The sequence below is a fragment of the Gadus macrocephalus genome, chromosome 16 (genome assembly GCF_031168955.1).
Source record: "Gadus macrocephalus chromosome 16, ASM3116895v1".
NCBI classification, from domain to species: Eukaryota; Metazoa; Chordata; class Actinopteri; order Gadiformes; family Gadidae; genus Gadus; species Gadus macrocephalus.
In genome coordinates this window covers 8,416,590-8,432,186 of record NC_082397.1, presented here as the reverse complement: position 1 = coordinate 8,432,186, position 15,597 = coordinate 8,416,590, and the positions used below count along the sequence as shown (strand labels likewise).

The following is a 15,597-nucleotide window of genomic DNA, read 5'->3' as shown; positions in this document are numbered from 1 at the left end:
CACCGCCAGCTCCCAGCCCCACGGCAGGCTGTCCCCCCGGGGGGGAGGGAGGGGGAGCAGACACCACCACCGCCACCACGGGCCAGCCGACAGGCCTGTCAGACACTCTGCCCCTCTTCTTTTAATTCCCTTTCCCTTCCCTCCCCTTTTCTCCTCAGCTGCAGCCTATCTCTGGTCCACTCCCGTCGTCTGGCTGTCTTCTCTCTCTCTCTCTCTCTCTCTCTTTCTCTCTCTTTTCCTCGTCTCGTATCGCTTGGAAAGAAAAAAAGTATTTTCAGACCGCCTCCGTCTGTCCGAGACGGAAATACCTACAGTATCAGCGGTTGGTGGGAGCGCGGTGTAACGGGACACGAGCGTTTATTGTCACTGCTTCACCCACCCAAACGCGCGGTTCTTTGCCTTCTGCTAGCAGTTCCAACGCTCCTCTCCTAGACTGGTGGTTCTCAGTGACTGGCCGAGGAGGGGACTGCTGTGGTGTTAGGCAGCCATCACCGGCTTCGGTCGGGGGCCATTGCCGGGGCCTGACCGAAGCCGTCTACCATTCTAGTCATGTCTGTGGCGTGTCGCCTCCGACAGACGGCGGTAAAAGCTTCCGGTGAGTTGTAAAAATGGAAATCCTGCCCCCAGACCGGAATGGAATATGCCGTACGTGAAATGGATTTGAAAATCTCCTCGGGGAGAGATAGGAGCGTCGCCGGTTCCTCAGCAGGGTGTTTCAACTCGCATCACAGTCCCTCTCCCTCGCCCTGCCTCTCCGTGCTCTTAATTCTCCTCCACCCTCACGCTTCTGTTTAAAATTCATGGGACTTTCTTATCTCTTTTCCTGGAGGAAGAATTGTAATCCCCCCCCCCCCCCCAAACCCCCCCGCCCCCCAGGTCTGCCACCAAAATGCTTAAAAGTCTCGATTGGGGCGTATTTAGGAGGCATGTTCACACACATTAGCACACCAATTATCGAATTAGCACAAGACAGGCCTCCCAGAGAACATGTCCTGGGCGACCGTGTGTTTGGTGCGAAGCCTTTGAACAGTTTTTTTGCCTTTTTATCGTGTGCAGGGCTTAACAATGGAGGCAAAGACAGTTCCCATTTTCAACAGAAACGAAACAGACGGAGGAACGTTGGTTGAGGAGTATGGGGTGGATCCGGAAAATACAATTAAGACGGAAAATTCGTTCAGTTCTTGTGGCACCTGTGGTAGCAGAGGGCTAAAGCATCTCTGCTACCAGTAAAAGTGATGCTTTAGCCCAATCTGCACATAAATAATAAAATAAGACATTTTAAATTCACTTTAAGTTGCTTTGCATGAAACCATCTTCGAAAGGACTAAATAGTCAACTGAAAATATATTTAAATCAGGGTTGGAGGGGTATTTAAATCAGGGTTGGGGGATGTGACCAGGGCCGGAGTCACGTCCTTAGCGTTGTTCTGGGGGCCTCACCTGTGACGGAGCTGTCCAGGTTGTCCATGCTGGAGCCCGGCGTGTGTTCGATGCCACGGTGATGCCTGACCCCGTAGCCCTCGTCCTCCTCCTCTTCCTCCTCCTCCTCCTCTTCCTCTTCGTCATCCTCGGCCAGGTCCGTCTCCAGGTCCGACACCAGGGTGCTGGAGACGTAGCCCACCGGGGGGGCCGGGGCCTGGGGGGGCGGCAGAGAGCCCCCCTGCATGTGCCTGCCGAGAAATTCAAAGATGGAAAATACGTTACTTATAAAGCTTTATTTTTCTCGGCAGGGTGGAGCTGGCAGCGGGGTGGGGGGGAGGGGGAGACGTCGTCGACCGGTGCGGTGAAATATGCCGAGAGGCAGAAACCCGGAAAAACAGATGACATCTCGACGAGACGGCATTTGAAAAAAAAAAAAAAAAAACCTTTCTATGAAACTGTCAGGCAGATTTTAGAGCGCCCGTCCGCATTCAGCCCTCTGAATACATTCGGAGCGTTCCGACGCATTTCCACCCGCGCCTGCCGCTCGCCTGCTAACACATAATGACCCGCTAATTGCAGCTGTACGCAGACACAAAAGGCGCGCCTCCAAGGCCTGTCGACATGCGCCGATCCCTCACCCGCCCGCGGGTCTCCACGCCGCTGTTTGTTGTTGTTTTTTTGTCGTTTTTTGTGACACGGCGGTGGTCTGCGGCGAGACTTCCTCTCGTAATTACTGGCGGGTCCCCCCCCCCCCCCTCTACCCCGATGTCGGAGACGCTTCTTTAGAACCAACGTAGTCATTACCGAGAACCGTGACATCTCCCGTACCTCTCTCCCCCCCCCCTCTCTGCTGCCCCCGCACTGTTACGAATGAACGCCACTCGCTCATTCCTTCCGTCTGTCTGTGGGAACAGGCTGAAGCACGGCCCTGAATCTGACTTGCATGAGAAGGAGCGGGACAATACGGGGGGAGGGGGGGGGGGGGGGGGGGCTGTGTAACAACGTCGGCGGCCTGGGGAGCGAGCGCTGTCGCTCCAAGGCAGGGAGGGGTGCAGGGGAGTAAACAGAAGCAGTAAACTAAGTGGTTGCACGGGCCTATTAAAATGAAATGATTAATGGGCACATCTGCAGCGCACAACGCCTGAATGCACAGGTGTCATGTGTGAGAATACCAAAGGGGAATGGATGAATTGTTGGGAGAGAGAGAGAGACGAGTATAATAAACCGTAGCGACTGCAGCCTATATAAATAGCATACGGTGGATACTGCATCTGTACAGGGGTCTATGTTGGTACTCGCACTGTAATGATCACGAACACCGATTCTGTTACTTTTATCAGAAAGTGACTATGAGGAGCACCGGTCAAACACACTAGAACTGCAATTACTTGCAGGACATTCTTTACCGTTCGGCATTTTCAACTATTCCAGTAAAAAACAGTCAATAAAGAATCTATAGTCCGATGCTACATGTCATTCTCTCTCACTCTCTCTCAAACCACCTTTCTGTCTCTCTCCTCGTTCCATAACGGCACAAACTCCATAAACAACATACACGTCAAGCATCATAACCATATTATGACGTCGAGGTTGCAGTTGGATACAAAGCCACCATCCGACCACCCCGACCCAGTGTCTGAGCCCGTTCAGAGGGGGACTCACCACGCCTGCTTGGCCATGTCCATCTGGTAGGCCCGGGTCAGCTCGTCCAGGTGGGCCTGCAGCATGGGCTGCATCTCCTCGCGGGGCGAGGGCGTGAGCGTGGCCGTGGACTGCTGGCCGAAGGACACGGCCGCCGGCGACGAGGCCACGCCCCGCACCGGAGGGGTGGGCACCCGTTCCTCCTCCTCCTCCAGCTCGTCCTCCATGCCCTGGTGGAGGTAGGTCTGCACCGGCATGGTGGGACCCCAGCCGTCGCTCTCGTACCTGGGGGGGGGGGGGGGGGGGGGGGGGGGCGGCGGGGGAGGACACAGGGTCAGTGTGGGACGAGGACGACAGCGTGGTTGGAAATGGACGCGTGTCTTCGAATGGAAGGAGTCAGGCGGGTCGCCCAAGACAAACCGGTGTTTTACATTATTCAGCGTGTCGAATCAATCTATAATGCATCACGTCGGAGTACAAGTGTGGATCTAGAGCAGGAGACCAAAGGCCAGGGGTAACATCGATGTCTGCGACAGTAGGGCGGACGGAGACGAGAGGCGGGGAAACACAAAGGGAAAAGACTGGAATACACGGCCGAAGAATCTCTCGGAGACACGGCGGACACGTTGCGACCTTGATAACTTTCAGCAGAGGGGATCCATGGAGGGAGTAACGGAGCCGACGTACCCGGCACTGGCTGTGCTTATACATGCTGAAATAATACTGGCCATAAAAGATATTCATTAAGGAAATTTGTCAGTGCACACTCCATAGGACATAACTGTTTTAATCTGCCGCCATTAAGCGTGGCCGTAGATTTACTGTGCACGGGTCTCTTCATTTACCAGAGAGCCTATTAAAAAGGATGAGACTCCTGTATTGGATGTAGACACTAGAGGACAGCGCATCTACATACACACGCTCTCTGTCTATGCTGAACCAAATACACTGTAGGCTTTGGCTTTGTGTAAACTTGGAAGTTCATAATGTGTGGGAAAGAAGTAAAATCCCACACCTCGACTTTACCTCGACTGTGTCTCTCCTAGCTTATGGAGATTGTCTTTCATGTGTGGAAATCAGTAAATGGTTTAAACTGAACCATCTGTGGTGGTTCCACATCAGGGTTTTTTCTCCCTCCTAGATGAGATCAAGGGATTGTGCGATTATCCGCAGGTTTGATGCTTTGGTTAAGGAAATGTTTTATACTCTCATATCTTTCCAACATATGTATTGTAAAACACAATGGATGTACTTTTGTATTGTATTAAAGAGAACGGTGCTGATACTGTTTAATGTATATTAATGCGCATAAATATCCCTGAAGGCAAGCATCTATCACTCCATTTTTCTTCAATCGGAATATGGAAGTAAATCCCATTTGTCCTTTCAACCAGTGGGCCACTTGACCAGTATAATTGTTTTCATATTCTCATGCCTAACACTGGTCTAAGAGAGGTGTATGCGTGCGTATGTATGTGTTTGCATACGTGTGTGTACGTGTGCGCGTGTGCGTGCGTGTGCGTGCGTGTGCGTGCGCACGAGCAGCTGCTTGTGAGGAGAACAACATGTGCAACAATGAACATGTTTCCAATCTCCCAGCTCCTTCAGGTTTACCCTGAAGGACGTCTGAGCGAGCCAGTCTCTCGAGCTGTCTCCAGCCGCGTGTTGGGCGTGCGTGCTGCCGGCTCACCCTCCCCCGTCGTGGTGGTCGTTGGGGTAGTGGTCCATCTCCGTGCCCGGCAAAGGGTGGACGGGGGGCGGGGGCAGGGGGACGTTGGCCCAGTTGGAGCCGTTGGCTTTGGTGGGTTTGGAACCCGGCTTGGTTTTCTTCTTCTTGCCTCCTCCTTTCCCGCCTTCGGAGGAGAAACGACCAGACGAGGGTTTAATAAACCAAAAAATGAAATTCAAAAGGACATAAAACACGCGTTGAGAATAAATCAATTGGTGCGCAGAGTAAGTATGCCGTGTGTGTGCGTGTGTGTGTGAGTGCGCATGCACGCACTGTTTTCAATCCGGGAGAAACAAATGGGAATTCTAAACAACGCCGATTCATCACACACACACACACACACACACGCTCGCAGAGTAAAGCAGTGAACATAAATTTAAACTGCATTTGAGCAAAACCCTGCTTAGAAATTCTGTACACACGATTTCAAACAACGCACACATAAAAAACACACACGTGTACACAAAACTTGAATGGCCTCTCCCTTTCTTGTCGGCACGTCGGCGAGCAGTCTCAAGGCTACCTGATTAAAGCCTCTTCCTATTGATTGACGAGGCTGAGCAGCCTGAGATCTCCATAGAAACTGGATACACCGCCTTTATGTGTAAGGGTGTAAGGACTTGGAGGGGTGGAGGGACGGAATCAGACCTTTGTGCTCCACTCATCCCTCAGTGAGTGCCCCCCCCCTAACCCTAACCCTAACCCCCCACCCCTTCCCCTTTCACGCAAGGCTTCGGGGTTCCACAATGAAATATCTCAGTCCGACGCGGCGGTCATAATAAACCCAGACCCCTAATGGAATTCTATTACCGCCGTCGTTTCTGTTATTACACCACAGAACCCTCCAGCGCCATCCATTTCCACCACTGCTCCGCGTGCCCTCCAACACCGCCTTCTCCTCACTGTGCCACATACGTCTCTATAAATCTGCCAGCCGATGTGACCCGGTCAATACAGGGGGGTTTATATACGAGCCTGCGTGTGGGTGAAGCCCGTTCTTTTTTCTTCATGCGTTTGACTTGAATTCACAGAAGCATATAAGAGTGTATGTGGTGATTCCCTGGAAATAAATACAAATACCAGTCATTACGTTGAGATGAGAAGGTGTAACTTTCAATGGAAATGTGATTGCGAACCACAGCTTTACTGCTACGGTTGGCCGGTCGCTAGGCGACCAAGTGTTAAGTTAAGTAATGGCAGCGTTAAGTATGAAGGAAAAGCATCTCACCATCATCATAAAGAAGAAAAGCACATCACTGCAGCAAGGTGTGCGGCAAAGAATTATGGCTGCTTCCCCTTCCCGTTTCATATTAGCATTCGCTTTTGTATAACTCATTTTCAGCTGACTCCGTGTTTACATCTTTGCGATTTATTTTCTGCCATTGATGTGTGTAAAGAAATAAGGACGGGTTGCCTGCAGGTGTCTGATTATAATATATTTAAAATGCATGAAATCGTCAATGTAATTATAAGTAAAAAGGTGAACACAAGAAACGCAATGCTTCCCGTGTAAATGTCGGTGACCATGTTATTTCCCGCAACCTAATTCTCGGTGTACGTTAGCGTACGCTGAGGTAATGCGCGTCGGAAAATTAGCATCTGTGAATCCCTTCGTGGCAAGCCACACGGCCCTGCTCTGCCAAGCAACACCTCACATCTACATCCAGAAGATTCCCACAGCCGCCGTCACCGAAAAAAAGATCTCTTTGTCTGTCATCTGTTGGTTAGCCTGCCACTGCCAGAGGCCTGTAATCAACCCAGTCTCCCTGAGCAGCGGAAAAAGAAAAGCTGATCCCAGGGAAAGGAAGCGTGCATGTGGTGTGTGTGTGTCACACGGTGTCATCTGGTGAACCCTGTCCAGCCGGCCCCGGCTGGAGATGAACTACCGTGTCGGAGTGAGCAGGGTGAAGGGCTGATGCATGCTGGGAATGTTCTGCCGTAGCCACGCCTTGGTGACGCTACAGAGAGACTCAATGAATCGTTGAATCATAACTCTCGGAACATAAAAAAGATGGATTCCTTCTCAGATAGGATTCAACCTATTTATCCCTGACAGGAAATGTGAAACAGACAATAATAACTATGTCTTTTTCTTTATTAAAATCTACACACATTATAGTAGAGTAGTAGAATTGTGAACGCAGAATGTTAAGGCAAACACTACTACAGCTTTGTATACAAGTATCGCTTTCCCATAAAACACCAGAGTCAGCTCGGTCCAGAACAGGAGACCCATCTCAACCGGCAGGACGGCCGCTTAGGGATCCAACGTGGGCCGAGGAAGTGTGAGGGGGCGCGGGGCGGAAGAGAGACTTGTCAGGCCAAGATTGATAAAGAATAGGAGTAATAAGGGGAAAATGTGCGGGCCCGCTGGCGGCAGGAGGCTCCACTGTGTAAGTCTAGTGTGAAGGTAATTGGGTTTCCTAATCGCACCTCTGGGCGCCGCTCGACTTTTACCAATAAAAGGCGTGCTGACGTGACTGTTTAATCACAACTCCCCCCCCTCCAACCCCACCACCTCGGCCTCCACCGCTACACAACTCCGGCCATCAATATTGTAAATGAGCCTCTTCAGGGAAACGCACGAATGGAGCTGAGCATCTTCCCTCGCCCCCTCCAGATATGGAGAATTCAGAGGAAATCAGGACAAAGAAAAGCAGCAGACAGTGGGGGCTGGCAGCTCGACAGGCCATACACATCTTCCGCCGCCCACAAAACTGGGGCTCCGCTCTGAGAGGAGCTAATACTAAATGCGGAGCCCGGAGTTTGGGTTATTTATATTTCAGGTCGGGACACTCCCAGACTTTAACTGCAGGGCTGCTTTGTTTTCCTTGGGTTTCGCCGACGTTCACGGATGAAAGGCAGCGATCGGGGAGGGAGAGCGAAGGAGAAGAGGGCCGGCAGCCAATCAGAAGCGGGGCCAAGTGGACTGAACGGCAGTGGCAAACGGTGTCCAGATCACTGACCAGTGGTGTTCCCTTGAGCTCGCTTTTTTAAATAAAGGAGGAGATAGTAAATCACTGGATTGGATAACGCAAATTACAATCGTGGAAGAGGCTGCGGCTGCGGGTTTACGGGAACTACACCGTCTCGGTTTCCTGCTGGACCTCAACCATAGCTCCAACCTAACCATACCTCAGAGCATAGGGGAGGCCAGCCTCGCAGCAACAACACGAGAACGACCCCCATAGAGAACATGCAGATTACCACCTCTCTCACGCCCTCTCTCACTGCCATTCGGAGATCGCTTTAACAAACAGCACCACACATCCCCCAGTGGAAATCATGGCTGCCTTGAAAGAAACTATTTCTGCTTTGGTTTTATCCCCCTCTCCCTCTCTCTTTCAGACCTGACAGTCATTATTTCTTTCCCTACCCTCGGAGGCAGAAGAACCACCGTCGGAGCACCAACTTTTCCCTCCATACTACTTCAAACGCTTTACTTTTAGATGAAGCGCAAATTACAGCTCAGCTGGTGCAAAGTCTCTGTTACTGGAAGCTGTCCTGAATAAAAGGGGAATAATTTGCACGGTGAACACACCGAGATATGGAGAAGAAGACGACGAGGAAGAAGAAGAGAAGGAGGACGGAAATCTATGCATTGCAGAATATGACTACAAGACATCTAAAGAATGGAGCCTTTGAAGAGTTCATTCATTATTATTAGCATCCACCCATATGTTTATTAATGCAGTCTCTTTCTAGTCCACGCTCCTGTTGTGTGCCTGCGCTCGCGTCTCCAAATGAGGTTGCCATGAGGTGCGGATCCAAACGTTAACCTACAGGTGGGCAGTGCAGGGTAATGGCCTAATCATCCGAAATCCTCCTACCCGAGTGAAATAATAAGGGGGGCCAATCCATCCGATTTGACTCCGCACTTTGGTTTTGCGAAAACTTCAGCGGGCCTCGCTGCGGACGAAGGAAGTCTGCCGTTAATGATGTGTATGTCTTGGGCTGACCTCTGTCAAGCGCCTTCATTAACCTGTGAGGAGCCCCACAGCCCAGGCCTGTCACAGAGCCCCAGCAGGCTGCGTACCGGCTCAGGGAGGAGAGAGGGCCCCGTTAAGGCCCGAGCATGTAACATGATTACAGGGGACAGCGGAGGAGGGTGGTGCGGGCGGTGGTGGAGATCTGCCTCCGTGTCCTACGAATGACATTGTAATTCTCTGAACATGGCTTTGAGTGTGGCTGGCCGCCATTAGTGGGAGAGGGGGAAGAAGAAAAGGGGGAGGTATTTTTCACCCCTTTATCCAGCCAAGCGTCTATGATGGCTGATGTGTTAGTGGCGACGGCTGGGCCTCGCTCTCGCTTTCTCCCTCTCTCCACTTCTCTCCATTTCCTTCTCATTCTGCGTCCCTCCTTCTCCCTCTCTATCTGTCCTTCTCTCTCGCTCCTGCCCTCTCCCTCTTTGTCTCTCTCTCCCTTTCTCTCTATTTCCCTCTCTCTCTGTCTCTGTCCTGCTCTCTCTCTTTCGCTCTCCTTCTGTCTCCCTCCGACTCTCTCTCCGTCTCTCTCTTTCTCTCTCCTTCTGTCACTCTCTCTCTCTCTCTGTCTCTCTCTGCTCTGTTAAGCAGCAGAGAACCACAAGGCCGGTCCAGACCCTCCAGCCCTGGCTGGGACCCAGTATCAGAGTCTGTGTTTATATCTTCAACAGACCACGCAAAACAAATCAACTTTTCCTTTGTTGCACACAGATTGTAGCTCCGTTATCTAATTGTAACCTATCATGGCTTAACATCTGACACAAACACACACACACACACACAAACACATCAAGATTGGCAAAAACAGCATAATTGGCTAAATTCCTGCTGTTCCACAATATATAATTAATCCGGACCCAAAGCATTTTGAGATTGAGGTGAGCAAAAGCATATTATTGGTGGGGGTGGACTTAAACATTGACAGGATGAGTGGCTTGCACATGCAATTAAGGGATCAATCAAGCCATTAAGACATCAGTGATGAAGCCAAGCGGTGTCGCCACGGAGATGACCCAGTTTTTATCCACACCGCGTCAGAAGACCCACCTGAGAGGCTGCCACTTCGCTCTGAGCTGTTGTGAGAGCTGGTGGTGCTGAAATCTTGTGATTGGTTGTGTGGTATTCTATTTGACAATCCATCTGCCAATCGGTAGTCGGGCATGAAAAGGAGTGCTATAGTGGAGGGTTAAAGGGAGAGGGGAGGGGGGCAAAAACATGACAGTGGCGTCAGGTGACCGGCAGTAAGCATAAGCACATGCAGACATGCAGTTAGAGCAACGGACATGCAGCAGGTTTTTTCGGCGATTAAATATACTTTTAGGTTTACTTAGATATATATCCATTGATCTAATTTTTTGGACTACTGATATCGTCCAAAGTAGACGAAATAAAACAGATTACATTATTCAAAGAGCAAAGTGTCTTTAATCTTTTAAAAGGCAAATAACTGAATTAATTGCTTTACTTAGTCAGAGATATAATCATATTTAATGGCATATAATCCAACTGCTTAAAACAAGGCAAGTCTGATTTAGAGAAGCAGTTTCAAAGAATTCTTGCTTTGGACTGGCTCTGTTAAGATGAATTAATCTGTTTTGGTCTGTAGCAAGATGAGATCATAAAAATAGATATTATATAAACCGAGGCAGACCCAGACTATAATACTATATCTTTTCATGGGGTTAAAAAAACATCCATCTTCAAATCCAGCCTCATTAAATGGGATTATTTCCTTTATTCAGCAGAGGCCCAGAGGTATTCCGAGTTTAGCTGAGGGAGAACTACGTTGGAAGCCAAGCCCAACGCTGCTTCCCCTCAAGGTAAGAGCGGATAGAGCTGCATAAAATACGTTAATAAAGGCTGCATTTGCTGTTTATGCGCGTCTTTTTCAGCCTTGCAAGGTAACCAACATAGCGTTCACTTGGGGGTTAAAATAACGATAAACACCGCTGTGTACCAGCAGACGTACGTACATCAAAGTACCCCCAGAAACCCACCGTCGCGGTCGTGGTAGTGAAGGAGTAGTTTACCAGAGGACGGAAAATCCCATATTACAAGTCTCTATGGTTCAACAAATCAAACAGGAGACACATGCATCCACCTCTCCGGTATCCAACCCATCCATTCATGTTCCCCTCTGCCCCGCCGGGGACTTACTGTTGTTGCAGGAGTTCTTGTCGGGCAGCGAGTAGCCCAGGTTGGCCATCTCCTGCTTGGCCTGGAGCGAGGCCTTCCACTGGGCCTCGGGCAGCTCCACCGCCAGCTCGTGGATGCTGCTGGAGTGGAGGATCTGGGTGGTGGCGTAGGGCGTGGCCTGGGACGCCTGGCCGGGGCTGTTGTAGTTGGCCTTGGTGGTGAAGTCGATGCTGCTGTAGATGGCTCCGTCCGAAAGCATGGTGCCCGATTTGTCGCTCTGGCCGTTGGGGAGGTCTGAGGAGTCGAAGGGGGGGGGGGGGGGGGGAGAGAGAGAGAGAGAGAGAGAGAGAGAGAGAGGTGTGAGGGCCAAAGACTACTGAGCGTGTGTTTCGGTTCTTACTTATATCCTGGACCGAGGAAATAATATATATCGTGTTGTTTGAACAGAGCAGAGCGTTGTGTATCTATGCAACGGGGCTGTGTTTGTCATTCGTCAACCATCATTTGCTAGGTCTATTTTAGACGCGCGCTTTCAAAACGATTGTTTCATGTCTGTACCAACAGGGCCGTGTGCTTGGGGCTGAAGAATAGATGGTGTGTAAGAAGTACAAAGAAGATAAGAATAAAGAATAAAAGTGCAGTGGTTTTAATGTTGGATGGACTTGCTCCACAATAACATGCATATGAATTCACTAACTCCACTCACTCAATTGGGATTGCTCCACAATAACATGCATATGAATTCACTAACTCCTCACTCAATTGGGGTTTGGATAAAAGTGTCTTCTAAATGAGTGACCAGGGAACAGAGGGAGATCCGAGACATCAACACACATGGTCGGGTCTCAGGATAGAATAAGAGCCCAAAAAAGCTAATTAGCAGCTCTGCATCCGGCCAGGATGACCCAGAGGTCACGGATGTGCGACTCCCACGAGGGATTCTCCAGAGAATAACAGTCTGCGACACACGCAGCTTCCAGGTCAGCTCATCCCTGAACACTTAACATTTCCATCCCACTGCTAAAGAAAAATCCATCCCGTTTTATTCATGCGTTTCAAACCCTTCTCTCTCTTTCATTTTTTCTTTCTCTCTCCCTCTCCTTTCCATCCCCATCTCCATGCACGTGAGGCAATAACACCGCCACTCTGCGCGTGTGTGTGCATGTGAGTGTGTGCGCGTTTGTGTGTATGTGTGTACAGGAAGGAAGCGGCGGCTCCGGGCCTGCCGTGCGCGGCGGTGTGGTTTGCATGCCCAGCCAAGGGGAGATGATGTACAGCCATGGAGGAAGCGTCCGCATCTGCGCCAGTCAAGCTGCGCCTGTCCTTCACGACTGGCTGACCAGGACCATCTTTTACTCTCTCTACACACACACCCCACATCCATGGCCCTCCCCCCCAGCCCCACCCAACCCCATGTTCAACCCCCCCCCCCCCCCCTCCCCCCCCTGCCCCCCTATTTGATACTAGCCCCGCCCACCCCCTATGCACACCACTGTCCCTCCCTTCTCCCTCCATTCCATCCCAGCCCCGCCCACCACCTATTAAACCCACCACTGCCTCTTCCCTCTCCTCTTCTTCAGTGTGTGACAAGACACCATGCCCACCCATTACTCAGCCCCGAAGACATACGGGTGGGGGTTGGTGGGGGGAGGGGGGTAACCGTCGGTAACGCTCGACTCGTCCTCTGACGCCGTAGACAAATGTATATTCAAACACGCGCACACGGGTACACAAATCTCAAGGCATGTCACAGGAACATGCACAAAACGCCGTTGTACAAAAGAGGGGAAAGGAAGATCCCGGTTCTGGTTCCCGATCCGGAAAACATGGATGACTCACCTCCCCGGCCGAAGTTGCTGAGGTCGTTGGGCCCCCCGGAGCCGCTGTTGACGGGCAGGCTGGTGGCGGGCCAGGAGTCGGCCAGCCAGGGGTACCCTGGGTCGCTGGCGTTGAGCAGTCCCGGACGGCTGGGGGGGGGGAGGGGGGGGCAGAACATTGACCATGAGAGGGAGCCATGGAACAAACATCGCGTCATACAGTCGTTAGCGTCATCTGTCTTTAATCGCTGTCGTGGTCCCACTTTTTACATGTGAATTCTATTTTATTTCTGAAACTATCTTTTGTGTTGTAACGTCTGCCACGTTGGGATTTGGTTCAGTTTCGTCATGTTTGTACACCGCATCCTCGTACCTAAAGGAACCCGGTGTTTGAAGGCGCTGAACACCACAACAAAACAACTACGGACCTCCCACAGATCGGACTGTTTTCGTCAACTTTTCTTGGCCACCACAGCACCACCCCAGTTTCCCTTCGGGGGATTCATTAAGTGTTATCTGATCTGATGGGATAGAGCTGTCACATCCCCTTCACTAGAGGAGAGGCGAACAAACGCATCAACGGCAATCAACTGCGTTCCGACGTAAGGAGCTCTAATCGAAACATCTGTTTGGATGCTACCACCTCGTCCGCGGCGCACACAAGGGGATATGTTTGTGAGTCTGTTGCTGGGGGTGGGGGTGGGGGAGAAGAATAGAAAAAGACTTGGCAATGCGTGACCGATAACAAACGCGATGACATAGGACGAATATACTGTATGGAAACACTTTCCTTCCTGCGACTAAAAAACTAAAGTCTTGGCTTTCCTTACGGGCAAACAGCTTGTCTCCTCTCTCCCCCCTGCTGTGTTTTTGTCATATTGTGTTGGGAAAGTACGTGAGGCAGAGCCACGGATGCCTCCGGTTGTGTACTCTGCACACACACACACACACACACAGACAGACTCCCTAACACCCCCCTCCTCACACACACACACACACACACACACACACACACACACACACACACACACACACACACACACACACACACACACACACTCACACACTCACACACTCCCACACAGCTCCTCATTTAGCGGTACCCGGTGCACTGCCGCTGTGCTTTCCCATCCACCGCGTGCGGCGGCGTCCAGACGGTCTAAATCGTATTTGATTGGACGTCAGAGGACCTCGCCGCCCGTCTCCGTCCTGATCCCTGCAGCCACTTGTGGGACGGCAGGGCTCCATTTAACAGGTGTTGTGCACCTCCTCCGTCGGGGGCGTGGGTGGGGGGGGGCACGACCATAGAGGAGCGGAAGGAGGGACGGGTTAGGGAGGGTGTGTGTGTGTGGGGGGGGGGGGGGGGCAGCCATAAAAAGCGTCCATTAAGACTTTAACCTGTCATGGGTGACTGCAGGGAGACCATTAGGGCCACTTTACTGTACAATCACGTCTAAAGGCTCGTTACCATGGGCGCCACAGATGGGCCACGAGAACCGGAGAGACGGGGGCCAGCCCTCCTTTGTCTGGGGGAAAGCTGGCACGATAGCCGGCTCCCTGCCTGAGGAGAGGCCAAGGAGCAGTCTTCGCAACAAGGGAGGGGGGGTGGGGGGGCAGGTCGTTTGCTGACCGCGGTGAAAGCCGTATGTGGAAAAGTAAAATGGCTGTGTTTGTTGTTTTACTCGCGGCCGGGGAAGAGATGAGGAGTTCAGGGCCACGTATCGAGGAGTAAGAGGAGTCTATTGAGGAGTGTCTGCTGTTGTCTACCGCAGTAGGGGTGTCCACTAGTGTGTTTACCATCTAACCCCGTACGGCAAAGGACAACAGGGCTGCTGCGGGGATGCTGACAAACAGGACACAGGTAAACCAACAGGATGGCCCAGCCCGCTGTCTCACACACACACACACACACACACACACACACACACACACACACACACACACACACACACACACACACACACACACACACACACACACACACACACACACACACACACACACACACACACACACACACACACACACACCACATCACTTAGCATCCTGGGTCAGTCCTGGAGGATATTCCTCTTCCTGGGTGTCTGCCTAGGTGTCTTGCCGGTGGTGGTGGTGGTGGTGGTGGTGGTGGTGGTGGTGGTGGTGGGGGGGAAGGGGGGGACGAGGAAGGGCTGAGCCCCCAGGACATGGGGCCAGGTAATGGGTGCTCTGCAGTCAGCCTCTCCCTGAGCCACAGGTTCTAATGAGCAGAGCTGCTACAGCGAGGGGGTTGTGATGTGTGTGTGTGGGGGGGGGGGGGGATGGGGCTGGAGGTGTTGGTGGGTGTGGGGGGGTTGGGGGTCCAAATGAACTGCCGCCCTGACAAGCAAAGAGCCCTCACCGAGGGTTGCTGAATGCCAAAACAGGCCCTCGGGGGAAGGCGAGTCGTTCAAATTGATGGCTCGGCATCAGACACATGCACTTTTATAGGGTAATACATCTCTCCCCTCCACCTCTCCCTCTACCGCCGCTGCTGCCTGCCACGTTCCTCCACCCATTATTCTCTTCCTTCCCCAAGCTCATCTCTCCACAAACCTGATCCCCCCGCCCCATTCCCCAAACCCACCCATCTCCTCCTCCTCGTCCTCCACACTCCTCCTGTTCCTCCCTCCCTCCCTCCCTCCCTCCCTCCCTCCCTCCCTCCTTCCCTCTCTCCCGCCCTCCTGCCCCTCTCGTACGCCTGGCATCTGTCACACTGCGGTTTCCAGCCGCTTGACAAAGAAGGAGGAAAATAATGGAGGGAAGAGGGGGTGTGGGTCCCTCTTGTTGACTGAAGCTCTGGCTGCAGCCCTGGAAGTATGCTGTCTACAGCGGGAGGAGACGGCTGTCTC

The 15,597-nt window shown here is 51.9% G+C and overlaps 1 protein-coding gene across 1 annotated transcript in view; it reads right to left on the bottom strand.

Annotated features, from left to right (window-relative positions):
- The window catches only part of robo2 (roundabout, axon guidance receptor, homolog 2 (Drosophila)), a 255,867-nt gene that overhangs the window by 12,535 nt on the left and 227,735 nt on the right, over positions 1 to 15,597 (bottom strand). Inside the window, 8 exon segments of the mRNA XM_060075994.1 lie at positions 1,440 to 1,669; positions 3,084 to 3,347; positions 4,753 to 4,915; positions 9,822 to 9,947; positions 10,932 to 11,204; positions 12,750 to 12,989; positions 14,196 to 14,288; positions 14,540 to 14,570. Coding sequence (XP_059931977.1) covers positions 1,440 to 1,669; positions 3,084 to 3,347; positions 4,753 to 4,915; positions 9,822 to 9,947; positions 10,932 to 11,204; positions 12,750 to 12,989; positions 14,196 to 14,288; positions 14,540 to 14,570 — 1,420 coding nt within the window.